At 48.8% G+C, this 16,154-nt stretch overlaps 4 protein-coding genes across 4 annotated transcripts; 1 reads left to right on the forward strand and 3 right to left on the reverse strand.

Annotated features, from left to right (window-relative positions):
• Nucleotides 1-104: 104 nt before the first annotated feature.
• On the reverse strand, nt 105-1,262 carry ARB_04725 (uncharacterized protein; the record flags this gene model as incomplete). The annotated part of the gene is made up of 1 exon (XM_003016390.1): nt 105-1,262. The coding sequence occupies one exon, from the start codon at nt 1,260-1,262 to the stop codon at nt 105-107; it is 1,158 nt and encodes a 385-aa protein (XP_003016436.1).
• Nucleotides 1,263-2,207: 945 nt separating this feature from the next.
• ARB_04726 (uncharacterized protein) lies at nt 2,208-2,534 on the reverse strand (the record flags this gene model as incomplete). Its single annotated transcript, XM_003016391.1, has 1 exon — nt 2,208-2,534. One exon carries the CDS (start codon nt 2,532-2,534, stop codon nt 2,208-2,210), a length of 327 nt encoding a protein of 108 aa, XP_003016437.1.
• Nucleotides 2,535-10,636: 8,102 nt separating this feature from the next.
• ARB_04727 (uncharacterized protein) lies at nt 10,637-12,685 on the reverse strand (the record flags this gene model as incomplete). The annotated part of the gene is made up of 2 exons (XM_003016392.1): nt 10,637-12,214; nt 12,272-12,685. The coding sequence occupies 2 exons, from the start codon at nt 12,683-12,685 to the stop codon at nt 10,637-10,639; spliced, it is 1,992 nt and encodes a 663-aa protein (XP_003016438.1).
• A 1,014-nt stretch (nt 12,686-13,699) lies between these two features.
• Nucleotides 13,700-15,463, forward strand: ARB_04728 (uncharacterized protein; the record flags this gene model as incomplete). The annotated part of the gene is made up of 1 exon (XM_003016393.1): nt 13,700-15,463. One exon carries the CDS (start codon nt 13,700-13,702, stop codon nt 15,461-15,463), a length of 1,764 nt encoding a protein of 587 aa, XP_003016439.1.
• Between the last annotated feature and the right edge of the window lie 691 nt (nt 15,464-16,154).

Genomic DNA, 16,154 nt, shown 5'->3' on the forward strand with positions numbered 1-16,154 from the left:
ACTGGACTTCAGCAAGAGTTAAATGCAGGAATTCACAAAAGGCCATGTTATCCCTGCGATTACCATTCCCATGTCAGACAAAACCGATATCAAGTTGAGCTTCTTCAAGAGTCCATATCGATAGCAAACCTAGCCAAATACCTGGCCGTTTCCTTCTCCAAAACCCAGATATCGGAGAAAGTTTGAACTAACCATCGCTGTACATGGAGGCGGATGGCCTCATCTTCCTCTGGACTCTTTGAGTCCTCAGCAGCCGTCAGGGTAGCAGTCAAGGAAGCTGAGGTGCACTGCACAAGGATTTCGAAACAAGTGACCAGTAGACGGACAGGCTCTTTCTCATCATGGAGCCTCTTGTCTTCAGTGATACAATTTGCGAAACGGATCACAGTTCCCAAAGCCCTCATTTCCAGCTCTTTCTTATGCTGGATTGTGTACGGCAAGCCCACGACGTAATCAGGCTTGTCCCTCAAGATCCTGTTGATTCCTGCTCTTACTTCCATCATGGCATCCATTCCCTTGCAAACGCGGTCTACTACCTGTGAGGGCTTCCAGTTTAGCGGCAGTGGGCGCGGCGGTGGCTTTATGTCGACTGTGAATGCCACATGGCTCCCGTCTTTCTCTTCGGTTTCTTCTGGACCCGGCACTACAATTCTTGAGGCTATTGCTCGAGCCTCCGCGACAGGGTCTGGCGCAAGAGCAATTTTACACCCGTCCTCGTTTTTGGCCTGAGACCGGGCTGGGTCCTCCAAGGTTTTCTCCAACTCTTGTTCTTCCTTCAGCTCCTCTGCCATTGCTTGCATCGCTTCTGTGAGCGGGTCGTAGCTGATACCGGGGGCTTTGTCTATTATTCGAGGACCCATTGTCACTGGTGGGTTTCGAAGTGTGAGATCCTGGCAAGCCTGAACGCTCCCTCTGCCCAATGCAGCAGCATGACATCTATCGAGAGCGTCCATATCACTTTGAGGCAGACCAGCCGAACCATTATGATAATAGATCATCTCTGCGAAGGAACTTGGAGATGGTTCTTCGGAAAACAACATGTTGTGCTGCGGATCCGGGCTAGGAGGCTGCACTCCTGGGATGTGAAGGCTGCTTAGTCGGTTGATTGGAGGCAGCTGAGGTGCCAACGAGTCTGACGAATCTGCTGAGTCAACTATCGTACTACCATCCGAAACGGTGATTTGAACTTCTTCCTCGCTATATAGCTCCTCCTTTCTGCGGAAGCATCTAAAGGGGTCGCAGTTAATGCAGCAGCCGCCCATCGCTATTGTCGGGTTATTGGCGGGTTATTGACCTTGCAGGGGTATAGATGAGCGAAGTGAGGAAGACTTGGAGATCAGACGGCACAGTGTATGTCCTTTAGACGGAGTTATATTCAAATTTACCAGTACTGATGGGCTATGGGCCGCCGTATTGCTAGAATCTGAAATACTCAAGCAAAAAGGCCGCACGCTTTTTCAGGGATGGAACAGGCCTCGAGTGTATTGTTCTGAATTCTGCAAGCAAAGGAACTTCAATATAATGAGCGAGTATTCTGTATCTCCAAGAACGAGAAAAGAATGGTCTAAGCATATAGAAGCGTGTATACCAACACCAAACGAAGGACGGAAGTATATAAACTGCGATATCTGATGCAAACGATGGACGCCAGCGAGTGTGTTGAAGATACGACGAATAGATTAAGGAAGCCTAGAAACACAACAACAACAACAACTTAAGCAAGGTTGGATATTGAAAAATAAAAGGGGAAAGGAGCAAAAGTTCTTTTCCAAAGGCAGGAACAACCCATGTGTTTATTTACATTTATAGGCTTTATTGAGGCTTATAGAAGTTGCGTTCAAGGATGTGTGAAGACCGTAACTTCCTAGGGATGAAGTTGAGGCTCAGCGAGTAAGAAGATTCTACTAGTTATGTGGCGAACGTTTGGGTTGAAGATTTATAGATTTCATGTAGAGACTATTGATGGCCACAAAAGGAGACCAACTTCCTGCTCGCTTGATAGGAGTCATAAGCGCACATAAGCATCGAAACATGGTATAATACATTTGATATAAAGGGTAATATATGCAAAGAATATGAAAGCACGCAGAAGAAAGTCGAAAATAAGAAAATTCGTAATAACGTCATATCGAGCCTGTTGGTCGGTTGGTCGGACTGCAAGGCGCCGCCGGCGGTCGTCGTCATAGCGAGGGACTGTCGGAGTCCCTTTACTTGTGTTTGGCTGGGGCAAGAGTTGGAGGCTGTGGCTCTGGCAGCCTCACCTTTCGAATGACAAAAGGCTTTGGGCCAAGTTTTCCATCTTTGCCGGGCAAGAGATGGGGAAACAAGGCGGTCTTCGCTGGCTTTGCGGCCTTCTGGACTTTGGTTGGCCGCGGTTTGGGCTGAGGAACAGACCCGATGGTGGTGACCGCCTTCTTCGGTTTGGCGGCTGGAGCGACTGACTCGTATCTGCCAGTCTTCTCGTTGAAAATGGCTATCGCATTGTGGAAGGGCAGGCGATAGTCCTTCTCCTTTGGCTTGAGTCCAGCACCCATTTCGGCTTACTGGATCTGCAGCGAGACTATATGTTAGAAAGACAAACAAGAGGATGGTGTGTGAAGATATGAAGCCAGCATACCTTGGAGGAATGTAATAAATGTATAAAATTTATAGATTCGATGATATGCTCTTGGTGTAGGCACGAGCGTGGACAGCCAAGTATGTCTGGAGGATGTAGAAGTGGTGGTGAGGAGATGAAGAGAGAAAGAGGAATTGGGGGGCGAAAGGAGTGTTGGAGGGCTTTTATAGTGCAAATGAGAGTCCTACCTACACAACCATGGTACAGTATAACCATATTAAGTTCTCATCGAAAAGTTGTCCTGCCATGACGTCTTTGACTTGAACGAAGAGTCATCACCGTCATACCACGGGCATACAGAGTCAGCAGAAGGCTCAGGAGATGCTAGCCCCAGCATAGTTGCCACACAGTAAATTGGCTATTTCTGTGTTTCTTGAATGAGCTAGAATAGCTGAGCCGTTTGAGATGGCTAGCAAGCCTTGAAGTCATCAGCGAGGGAGATGATGTATTTCATATATATTTGGGTAAATATTGCATTTAAATATCGCATTCAAATATTGCATCACTCCCTTATAGTCGGCTAAAAAGAGCGGCTATCGGCCATTATCAAGTCGTAGTGGCGGCGTGAGGACGTGAGGGACCTTGCGATAGGCTCACTTTCAGTCCATGGACTTAGGGTATAAAAGGCTAATTTGAGAAATGACATAATCGACCTCCTGAGCCAACATCGACGCCAGCTACAACTGTGGTAGAGGTTTTGGCTACACGCCAGTCAGGGAAGCAAAATAACAGAGCTCAGAGCTTCCTCGGCGTTGATGCTTCTGTTGGCTAAATGGCATGTAGCACAGTCGTATGATATTATCATCAAGTCAACCTGAGAAGAGCACATCAGTAAATGAACCTAGCTATCAGAAGTTCACGGAACTATACACGGACTTACCTATCTATTGGCTTTAAATCCGGATTGCTAGATGTTGCCTGTTATAGTCTAACATATCTCTGGGTACGTATTCCCCTCTGGGTACTTATTCGCAGACATACTGCTAGGCTAAACCCCAAGATACACTAGCAACCATCTATAGTATATGGATATATATTAGTAAAGGTAGTAATATCGTATCTTGGGTTAGGATAGACGGTATGTGTATCATTTATGAGAGTCTACATTTTGATATGAGAAGTTGAGGTTGGTTCAAGCTCATGAAGCCGCAACCACTAGCTTGCACGTGACAGGGACACCGCGGGATGTGGAGACAACATTCACCTTAAAATAAAGAGCTTAGAGGATATTCATAGGATATTGATTAAAGTGAAATAATCCAAGTGAAGAAATACGATTAATATATCGCTATCACTTCATACTATTGTTCTAGGCGAGCTACAATAAACCGGGAGCATGCTGTATCTATAATGCCTAGAAAGAGGCAGCCAACCATTGTGCGCTGGAGCACCTTGTAGAATGCGAAGTAACGGAGTATATACCTTGCCTTTAGATTATAAATTAAGGGATCTTCACTAGAAGTAGTCTTCTATCTGCATTATCATGAAAGTACTAGTGATGTAAGAGGATATTATTCCTGACTAACTCCACGTCTCGTAATCGTGTTGCATGAACAGCACGAAACGTAAAGACCAATATGACTTCGAAGTATAGCCATGGAAGAGCGTATTGCGTGGAAGGCTAGCAGCCAAAGAGTACGGATTAAGTGCCGTTAGGTGCAAAAAGGGGGACGAGCGGTAGCGCGCGGTTGGGGATGCATGGTCAGCAATATATTCGAAACTAGCTCGAATTTGAGAAGATATTATTAACAACACCATGTTTCAAGAGGGGAGATGGACATCAGGTAGACCTCGGGAGCTGCAGCTACTATCCCATCTTGGCCCCACTCCTGTCTGGTATCAGTCAGATAACTCTTCTTATGACCATTTGATGTCCCGAAATGGGTCCTCCGTCGAGCTGGACGCTGCGCCGCATTATTTTTTAAAATAGCATAATATACCAGACCAGGCACTTATGTCGGCTTTATATAGACGCCCAGTTGCCGCTAGAGTTTCACCATCAGTGACATAACGACATAGCCATTGGGTATCAAGGGGGGCCAAAGCGTCGATCTATAGAAAAGGGGGATGATCCATTCATTGTTATATCTGGCGCCGGTCCGCATGGGCAGGGGAGATGCAGCAAGTTTCAATGGAGAGTAGGAGGATTTGCTGCGCATTGTTCTTAACTAGCAAACGCTCTTCCAACATATTCTCGAAGAGGTAATGCTTGCATGGACGTCATCGCGTCAAATCTCGTAAACTCGTAAACCTGTCGGCCACTAACGGTTGGTTCGCGCCATCGGTAACAAGCACTGGCCCATACGGCTCGTTCAAAACGAAGAGTCCTGCCTACCATGTGTAAGAAGAGGGGGGAAGCCGCAGATTAGCTCCACTTGCGGAGAGAGGCATGGCGATCAAGACATGGCAGCTATCCCCGTCCGAGGCCGTGAATGGCCTTGTCTCTGCCACGCTAAAAGGCTCAAATCTCAACTCTGGGTACAAATACCAGGGCATAGCCGCCAGGATCCCGCTGCGAGACGTGCGAGGGGCAGCTGTTCTCTGGTATCTGGTTGGCCTGTTGGGACGTCTCACGAGAGTCCACCTTTTGTCCACAGGTGGCTTCCTGCGATCTCATCATCTTGGTTAACTAACCAACAGTGAGTTAACTAGTTAGCGAACCAAGTCCCCCCAGTGTCCTCCGTATCCGTTGCACGCCTCCTCTGCGCCCACCAACAGGCATCCCAGCCCTCGCCGCGCTGCATGTTCTTCCTTCTTCCTTGCGCCCTCAAATAAATACGCAAAAATTCGAGAACGGACCGGTCACGTGCACACAGTCTAAAAATAGGTTCAACGGCCAAGGCTCGGCGTTTCTTTTTCCGCTTTCGGCAGTTTTCGACGTCGAGTTGCATCTTCCATACAATCTCGCAGCGCTGGACCGGCCATGAAGCGGCATCAGACAGACCCGACTTGACGCCGCAGAGCGCATGCAGAGGACGCAGAGCACGGAGGGCCAGGCAGGATGCAGCATCGATCAGAGAGCAACACCCAGCGGGAGAGCTGTAAGCGCCGGGGCCCATGTCACAGGGTGGCACGGCGCGTATCCACATGGCTAGGGGGTCTCTTGTCAAAAATATCCCCAGGCTTGCATGCGAAGTAACGAAGTATATTGGACGCATGATATAACGGAGAATGGCGAAGAGCAAGCAGTTGGACCACTCATGGCTCGCATGCTGGCTTTCATCCATGCATGGCTCCCCTGACAATCACACACCTTGGCCAGTCAGCTTGCATGAACCAGCCAAGGGTGCTGCACCACTCGCGACCTTTGAGTTCGGATTCTTCAGGCCATCTGCTTGCCGATTCGCTGTGACAGGGCCAATGCAGGATCAGGACGGAGGTCAACCATGCCTGGTTCGGCTTGGATATGAATTAAGTGGACAGAGACCTTCCGGCCACCGCACCTGCGGCCTCAATCATTGGCAGTAACCGCCATGGCTCCTCGCCTCCACCAATGCATGCATGGACAGACTCCTTCGTACATAGCCTTTTATATTTAAACTGGCCATGGCGCCACTGGTATCTCCATTCGAGAGATATCTGCAGTCTATCATACCATCTTACTTGCCTTTCGATCCGTCATTCTACATAGATTTCCTTTTGCCCTTCTCGGTTGGCCCAGGGTTCTAGATGGCGTTCCGGGGCATTTAACCGAGCGGATTTCACACGCCCTTGCATCTTCGTGACACCCGGCACATACATATGGCCACCTTGATCCCTTGAAGAACAACCTGGTCAAGACCTGCAAACCCCTGGCCAAAGCCGTCGTGCTCCTCATATTTTAGACCGACTTCAGTTTTCCCAGAGAGATGAACACACATACCAGAAGCTCTGTACATCTACTGTCGACATCGCTATTCGCGGCACATCTCAGGTGACCTTGGCTCAACGGGCAGACAGCGGTAGCGCAACTGTCGCGCATCTGCCGTACGCCTGTCATTGTGTCGTCAACACCGCTGGACGGTGTTTGACGACTTCAACCGTTTTTGAACGTGGTTCTTCTTCCTTGTTTATTGATACCCTCAACGATGCGGGCCGTCGCTATAATATTAATCTGGCTTTGCGCCTTGACTCTGATACCACATTCGGTGGCATACAACATACCTAGAGACCATATACTTCGGCGACTCCTCAATCCGAACACACTGACAGCCTCTCCCGGGTGGCAAGTCAACTCGCCGCAACCCTCTACCGCTACATCGCAGCGAAAGTCAACGATGATTCCCCGGCCGGGCGCTAAGTACACATTTGATGAGGGACAGTTCAATGCAACAACTACATCAACATGTGAGAATGCATTAAGGGGTTTGAAATCAGTGTCCAACCCTTCCGGGATAGCCGCATGCTTCAACGTCGCATTTTTAAACGAAGAAACAAGCATATTCGGGGCCGATGTCAAACTATACCATGTCTCCCAGGCGAATGGGGAATTCGTTAATACTAAATGGGAAGATTTTAATATAAAACTGGGCTCGCGGCTTATAGAATTCTCGGGGATGAACCGGGTTTTTCAGAACACAACTTCGAATTCCACCACAGGCTCGCCCTATCTGGTGATGCAGTGGCGGTACAGCGGCAGGGTAAACGATCTTATCCCGCTAAAGAAGTTGTCCCTGTAAGTCTGTCCCTACCCAACTTTAAATCAGTATGAAGACTCTTTCTAATGACCTGTCTACAGGGATGAACATCGCTATCTTCTCGCGCCTAACATATCAATCATAACAAAATCTCCGAGCCAACCCGACACTATCATCGACACAAGTCTAGCTCCCGACACCCTCTCGTATACTACTGGCTATTTAGCCAATGACACCAACTCACCATATAATATGACGACCCCCGAGGTCAAAACCCAGCTAACAAACATACTAATTGCAACCTTGCAATTTGAAGTACCCGGCATAGGCCTGGGTATATTTCCCACGGGCCTTGTTGTAACCAGTGTGTGGACGGGGTTATTTCTAGCCATTGTTGGCTACGGAACGTTCGAGCGTAAACAGTATCGCTCCTTTCATGAACGAAGATTGAAATATGCAGCCTCAACAAGAGGGTATGGCAATCGACCTGTTGTATCTTAGATTTAATGACCTTACTACAGAAAGAATATTTAATGCAAAAAAATTCAAAAATACTCATCAACTACGTAATTACTATGGGTCATGTTTTACCTTCGGTTTATCATGTTGGTTTTTCAATGGAACGAACGAATAACTACATATCACAAGCATTTAGGTTGGTATTTGAATGGTGTTTGATTGTTCTATAGCTAAACATCGAGTAACTCAACGACTACTACGGCGTAATAGAGAAAACCGATAGAAGTATAGTTCGCCGGCACAATGCCATATATATTGAGTAATGACTGGACAGATGGTGTGTTTGTATCCCCGCTGACTGTGTGTCTCCATGGCGTTCCCTTCGGAATATATAAGGATCCACATTCTCACTGATAGGTACCATTCGTTGCAATGAAGGATAATCAACTCTTGCGGTGAGAACCTTATATATAAACGGAGAGAAAGTTTAATTGAACAGTCTCTGGGGTGGAACATAACGAGCTGACATGGCATGAGATGATATAGGTCCGCACAGATCTCGAATTATAAGTATAGAATGCTAGGAAGTCTTTCAGCAAAAACAAGAGAGCTGTTATTTCGACTCTGACGCATCAGTGTTTGGTACCGAAGTACACTCCCAAAGCCACGACTGTCCCAAGGATAGCAGCAACAACCAGCCACCAACATACACATTTGCTATCCGAACCTCCACCTATCCATGACTTGGGGTTGCCATGGTGTACTCCCCAATAATTTGGTGTTGCTGTTACTCCCCATGTGAGCTGGCCCGTCCGCTGGCCTAGCGGCTGGCCGTGGCTATCAAGATTGCTGGGAGTAGTTCTCCAAGATTGACCTTCCGCTGGAGGTCCGTTTGGAAATACTCTCCAGGGGATCGGACCATGACGACGCCAAGCAGACGAACCCGGAGGCAAAGGGGGGCTGTCAAGTATAGATGGGCCACGGTTTAAAGATGGCATCGGTACACGCGGCGGAACATTATTGAGATCATGAAGTGCTCCGTGGCTAAGTGTAGTTGAGGAATGTCTATCTTTAGCCCTCAGCCTCGAGTTCGTAATTTCTGGCACATCTCCCTGAGTGGCTCGTGAGTGGGAGCTTCTGTGTGCTCTTTGGGGTCGCGTTGGCAGCATTTGAACGCCATCACCACTGCTACTTTCGGCCCTAGGGCGAGAGGAGCGAGATGAGCGTCGTCCTATTTCAGACCCGGCAGCGGATAAGTATGGCGGAGGACGAGAACTTGATGGTCGTGAAGAGCCTTCAGGGGCTAGACGACTCGAACGTCTGGACTGTTTGCTTGTAGCGCGAGAGAGAGGAGGTAATTCAAAATCGTCTCTTGAAACCATGATTTAACGAAAGTATGTCTTCTTGTATTGTTTCACCGTATATGGTTCGGTCCAGTAGGTATCGAGTCTCTAAGCTTAGCGAATGGGCAAAGAGCAAGAAGCCCAATCACCAGCCGATCACGTATAATCAAGTCCACCGGAATCGAATAAGCCGGTGATCAAGCGGGGGTTGAGGACTACTGTATCTCATCTAGAAGCCTGGCCCGTATCTGTATCTATCCTCGAGTATACCACTGAGGATATGGAACTCTGAAATCACGACTGCCGGGTGATATGTCTGATGCAGGCCAACGATGCCGAGAGAATGAGTATAGATATTAAACGCCGTCCCTGTGATGAAAAGCCACGGAGTAGAAGGTTGAGAAGAACCGGCAGCGGGCTGTCGAAAAAAAGCCCAGCTTTTATACCATAATGTACCACGCCGGGCAGTGAACGCAAGACGGAGGGTAGGAGGTTATCGGCCGCAGGAGTAAAGCAATTGAATAGCTAACTCTAAGAAAACACATGGCTGCAGTCGAGTATGAAGGCGAAGAAATGGTACATTGGCAACTTTAGTGACGAAGGACCGGCGTTGTGAAGTTATATATCGTTGTCGGCGTGATAACGCACAATTCAGATACCACACAGTACTCATCGTGAGTGGTATTGCGGCGGAAGCGGTCAAGTATTGAAGTGAAAATGAATCACCAGAAGAGTCATGACCACATGAACAAGATCCAGGGATGTAGAAGAGGCCACACGGGATTGGTATGTCACTCCAGCGTGGGGAGGCGGAGTGAACAACCTGGATATATTGATAAAGCTCATATTATAGATCTGATGCGATGGAGCAGAAAATGGGTATAATTGTGACTGTATATATATCTCCGCGAGCGTTTGGGCCCGGATATCTATGAAAGCCGGCGGGTATGGGGTTTATATAGACTAGATTCCGCGATGGTGATGTTGGTGTAGTTGGTGATGAGTGATTGCTGGCATGATAGATGAAAAATTTTGTTTGCTAAAGCTCCTAGAAACAAATATTTGTTAGTAACTGAGAGTGATATTGATGGCAAACGGAATACTTACTAGGTAAATGCACCAGCTGTATATAGGCGGAAACCAATATCACTCCCAAGATCACCGACCTGGAAAATAACAGTAGTAAATGGATAATAAATACTGAACACGATATAATATAAGGTATATTCAATCATAGGAATATATATCAAACATGATGTACCATTATAATCATTCAAGGTATATTGACTGATGGCCAGAAAGCACTGAGCATGAACGCCAGAAAAATTTGAAAGGGACTGCGCCGGGTATATCCCACACATTTAGATAGTACACAAACAGATATAAAGACACGCTTGTAGGACCAAACCAAGCCAGATACGAGCTTCAAATTTATGAGAAACCCACCGATGCAGATGCTGGGTATAATAAGAAAAATGCGAAAAAAAAAAAAAAAAAATCACTCATACATGTTTGTGGAAATGCCACGGAGTAACTCCAGCAGACAAATAAGAAGGGAAAATGATGGGGAAAAAACAAAAACCATAATCAAACATTTGGAATCAAGCTTTGAAACTGTACATTCGGACCTCAGAGTCTTCGCTTCCAGTTGCCATGCGGCTATCACTAAGAGAGACGCAGGTAACAGGTCCCCTATGACCGGTGAACGTTCTCTCGCAGGTTCCGGTTCGGGGATCCCAGACCTTTGCCATATGATCTTGTGCACCAGAGACAAAACGGAGGGTATCAGCAGCCAACCCCCAGACGCCTTCAATGTGTCCGAAAAACGTTCGGAGACAGCGACCAGTGTGAACCTCCCAGAGACGAAGGGTAAGGTCAAGAGCAGCAGTAAGCATATAGCGTGGTGGAGCTGGACGGCCTTGGTCTTCGGTGAAGAGGGCCTCAAAAAGGGGAGACATGGGCTCGGTCGGAGGGGCGGAAGTGTTAGGCTGTTGGTCTGGTGCGTTATTACTTCTATAGCCATGACTTCCTCGGTGGTCGGGAGATTCTGAGCCAGAGAGACGATCGCTTCTATCATCTGCACAATTTGACTGGTGTTTGAACTCGAATTCTCGTGGGAGTGGGAGGACCTGTTGGACTTGACCTACATGTCCTGCATAACTGTGGATACATTTACCCGTGTCCAAGTCCCAGATACGAACGGTGAGATCATCAGAAGCAGAGAATACAGTACGAGAAGCAGTATCAAGCTTAACTGAATTGACCCAGTCCGCGTGCCCGCGGAGGATCCGAGTGGACTTGTCATGGAAGTTCCAGATCTTGATAGTGTTGTCCTTTGAACCCGAGGCAAGAGTTGTGGAATCAAAATGTAAACAAAGGACCCCACCTTGATGGCCAGTGTATGTTGATATACACTCTCCTGATCGCCAGTTCCACACTTTAATGGTTCGATCAAGGCTTCCGCTGATCAGTTTGGTATCGTCGAACTGCAGACAGCGGATAGTCGATTCGTGGCCCCGAAGCGTGCGTATCTCCTTGCCGGTCTCAATGTCCCATATCTTAATAGTAGCATCATACGAGCCGGTAGCAAGGATATTGTCATCGAACTGTAGACACATGACACCGTTTGTATGTCCCCTAAATATGGTGGTCGTGCATCTGCCGTACTTCCAGTTGGTGCCAACCTTGAAACGATCCATATAGACTGCTTTCCACGGTCGGTGCTGTTGCTGTGGCCGTTGATTAGGAGCAATCTCCTTGCCAGCTGCCCGCAGCTGAACCTGGCGCTTTGTGTCCTTTAACCTCTTCCTATCAAGCATGGGGAGCCCCCACCCGCACTTTTCACACTTGCGGTCGATATGCTGCTCACACATACGATGCCAGACAACGTCATCATCTGCAAGAGCCCGCCAGCTATGGGACACTTGAGCTGCACTGCACAAAGAAGCGGTATCAAGGTAAGACAGAATCTTGAAAGAGATCTCTGGTGGCAAGGCCGTCACAAAATCAATGCGAATCAGGTCTCGGACACTAGCTGAGAGGAAGGACAACTGAGGGAAGCAGCACTGTGCCACGATCCCCTGCAGCATGAGATTGCGGTGCTTTGAAGGGGCTGCGGAGAACAAAGACCAAAAATGCGCAATGCTTTGTTGGTCATTCTGTGACAGAGTTGAGAGATCCTAGTAGGCTCAGTCAGTACAACGAAAACTGCCTATATTCGTAAGTGGTATACGCACTCTTTGCATCTGGTCAACTGTAGGCTCAACTGCCTGACGTCGACACTTCAGGTCTGGTCGGTGGCGATAGCAGTATTTTGAATCTGCCTTGCGTCGCGGTAGGGATGAGTCTATCGGGGCAAATCTGTTCCTTGATGCATGCTGATCCTTGATATGTTTGGTCAGGAAAGGGGCAATGTTGCCCTCCGTGGGGGTCGAATTGAAGAGGGACCTGGGTTCCGAGGCCGTAGATTCGGGAGTATCTGCTGTGCTGCACCTTTCTCCTGGCGTCCCGGCAGCCTCTGGCTCTGTGAGTTCTGGTTCAAGGGAAACCGAAAGCCGTCTACGCTTGCGCGGAGACATCGTGACATCCCGGTCACAGGTCTCTCGCACAGCCGATTGTTCCGTCGGCAGCGTAGAGTTGTCCGCATCCATTGTCGTTATCCTCCGCCGCAGAATATCTGCTTTCCCGACGGCCCGTCGCTATCGTTATACTGCCGCCTGAGAGTCTTGCCGGGGGTTGGAGTGCGAGGACGGGAGGAGGTACTGGTCTTATAAGGATGGAAATCGCGATATATACCTTCGGGCCAAGGTTTGCCGAAACCCAGCAAGCGGGAAAGCTAGTATCTCGTTTCTCGCAGTCCTTTCGTGTCCGTGTGAAGCTGAAGCCAGGGCTAAAACCAACGGCTAAGGGGCGTCCGTCCGTCTGCTTTTTATGTCTCGTCCTCTCGCCGCCACGTCGTCGCCGCGATGTCGTTTTGTCGTCGTCTCTTTTGGCTCTTCTGGCTCCGCCTGCTTCGGGCGACAGTCACGTGTGGATAATTCGATTATGTCAGCGGAATAACGGTCTTGGCGGCTCTTGTTTTCACCGCCAAATGTTTGTCACGTGATGTCCGTCATTCTGCCACTTGATCACGTTATTTTTTTCTTTTTTTGGATTTTTCTCCCTTTGCTTCCTTCGGCCTTTTTGCGACTTCAACGCCTGCAACTCCAGCTTGATAGACAGAGACAGACAGCGCGGCCGGTGAATCAAACAACCTTGATAGCCTCGTTATTTTGCTCAGCTGCTGTTACCGGCGACTCTCCCCTGTGCTGTGTCCTGCTAGCTCACGGCTGGCGAAGTGTCGTGCTTATCTTGCGGCATCAGGACACCGAATCACGGCAGGCTGGGCAACTATGACGCCCCCTGTCTTAAGAAGCTAGTTACTGGAGCCATAGTCTCGTTCTCCGCTCTGGTTGGCATACGCCGCCGCCTCTTGTGCATGTTTAATTGTTGTCTGCGCTCCAGGACGAGCCTAGCACTTGGTTGTTTCGTTGTTTCGGACGTTTGATCTGACTGTTGGTGTGATTTGATTATTATTACTTCTATTTATTTGATATTTATTTGGTATGCTGATATATCATAAACCTACTTGATACCCCTGCAAAGAAGAAAAGATAACAAATATGATGTCCTCAGTGGCAAGCTCTGCATCTTCGGTGCAGAGTGGCCGATCAGGAGGGACGTCTCATGTCCATGGCCATAGCTATAGCCCTGACCAAAGCCGTGCCCAGCCAGACCTGGATACGTTGGTGTCGCACCTTGCGGCTGCCAAGAGATCCCTCTCCTCTATCCACCATGTCTGGAGAGCCAACGAGATAGTCACTGCTGCCCGCGCGGCGCTGGAGGAAAGCGTCATCGTCTCAGCCCGTACTGGCTTCCTACGTCGAGGCCTGGATGAGCAGATTCGTCTCCTCTTCAAGGTAAGGACTGAAGTAGAAGAAGTAGCCCACCGTGGCCGGGCCGAGTTTTCCGCTGCTATCAAGGAGCTTGATACAGTCGACAGAAGGTTGCAGCAGACTCTCGACAGTCTGCGCGAGATCACTCTCGAGCCGGCTTTTCGTTCGCAGGAACAGCGGCAGGAGGAAGCTGAAAGAGGCGTGTCCAAAACACTACACGATTTCATCGATGAACATGCCGTAGACGACATCCGGTCGCTACTCAAAGACGCCATTGACAACCTCAGCGCAGCGCAGACGGAGCTCGACGTGTCCAATCGAGCTTTTGATAATGATCTTCAGTCCATCCAGCAGGCCCTAGACAAGTACCGGCTTTCTGTCAAACGGGGCTCTGTCTCCTCTCTCAGCCTGTCCGCTTCTTCGTCTGCCTCCCGTGTCAAGATGCCCACTCCGGCTGTGATACCGGAATTTCTTCACTCACTCGAGCTGAATGCGCAGGAAATGGCAGACCTGCTGGAATCATTGGTCCGCCACTTTGATCTATGCGTTACAGCTGTCAAGCATACAGAGGGAGGCGGGGTACTCGCTCGTAACATCACGGGAGACCTTCCCACTGATGTCGGCGTCGGAATCCGGGCCGGCGGGAACCCGCAATCTAACACCAGCGATGGCAACAACATCAACAACGATGATGCTGGCAATGCAAACCTACAGCTGGAGCCTCTTACCGACTCAGACTACCGTGATATGATCAACGTCATCGCTAAGGATGCGGGCGAGGCAGAGGATGTCGTGCTCGAAATCCAAGACCGCATAGCTGAGATGGAATCTATCCTGGAAAGAGTGCTTGAACAGCGAGACTCGCTTATCGCCGCCGGCGTATCTACTACTGCTGTGTATCGCCGGTTAGCAGAGTTTCAATCAACCCGTCTACCAGGATATGTAGCACAATCCCATAAATTCGAGCAGACATGGAAAACAGAACATGAACGCATGGAGTCAGGCGTGGCCGACCTGAACGACCTGCGAGGCCTGTACATGGGCTTCCTAGACGCATACGATGGTCTCATTCTCGAAGTTGCGAGACGGATGAGTGTTAAAAGGGCTGCCGAAGATATTCTACACGATGCTCGGGCGAGGTTAGATGCATTGTATGAAGAAGATGTTCGAGCACGAGAGGCCTTTAGGATAGATCAGGGTGATTACCTTCCTTCAGATATCTGGCCGGGCCTAAGCATGCCGCCCAGCAGAGTTGTATTTCGGAGGATTCGTGAGGATGATGACACTGCTCAAGAGAACAAGGATGAGACGACGTCAGGAGCAAAACCGGACGATGTCGAGCAGCAGCATCCCGAAGGTGATGTCCAGCCTACAACCAAACTGGACAGTAGTAGTAAGGGGGATTTTGGCGAGAGTATCCCTGACCTGCCCAAGCACGTCATAGAGCAAGCATTTGCCCGTCTCAATGCCAGGGGCACACGGCTTCCTCCATAGTCTCATCGTCCTCATCTCAACCTAACAAGCCATATTTAATGTATCTATTATACCTTATAATAATCAGTCAAACCCTGCTATAACGTAAACATTCAGAGCAAGTTATACTTGTCCTGAAATTGTGCAATCAAAATATATCAGCGTATATATAAACAACTTCCGGCACCCATCAGAGCTCTCTTTGATCCTCATACCCCTTTCTCCCGTTGCTACTACCAAAACATACTCCTTTATCTTGACCTGACGTTCAACTTCGCCTCAGCAGCCACCTACCTATCCAACTCCTTACATCTTCCTCTCCCGCGATAGCGGCAGGGGAGAGCATGAAGCATGAGGTGGGTGAACTCAAGCCAGGGAAAATATGAAGCATCATGACAGGACTAGAGCCAGAGAGAGATCCAATAGTACAGCCAGGGATACGCAGGTAGGATAATTTGTCCGTGGAAGACAAATCCTTTTCCATTTCCATCATCTGAGTGCCGGAGTTATTTTTGCTGGGCAAGCAAAGAGCCAAAGCACATGCATACATACGGAGTACATACCAGGCTTAATTCTGTTTTTTGGAAGTGAAGTTCCCCCTTGAGAATTCTACTTTGCCTTATTTTGGTCGATCCTCGAACGGGACAGGATAGACGCTCCGGACGGCATGCTATGCTTTGTGGTATCGAATCGCCCAGTTACATACTTAGGT

The sequence above is a fragment of the Trichophyton benhamiae genome (genome assembly GCF_000151125.1).
Source record: "Trichophyton benhamiae CBS 112371 chromosome Unknown contig01989.5, whole genome shotgun sequence".
NCBI classification, from domain to species: domain Eukaryota; kingdom Fungi; phylum Ascomycota; class Eurotiomycetes; order Onygenales; family Arthrodermataceae; genus Trichophyton; species Trichophyton benhamiae.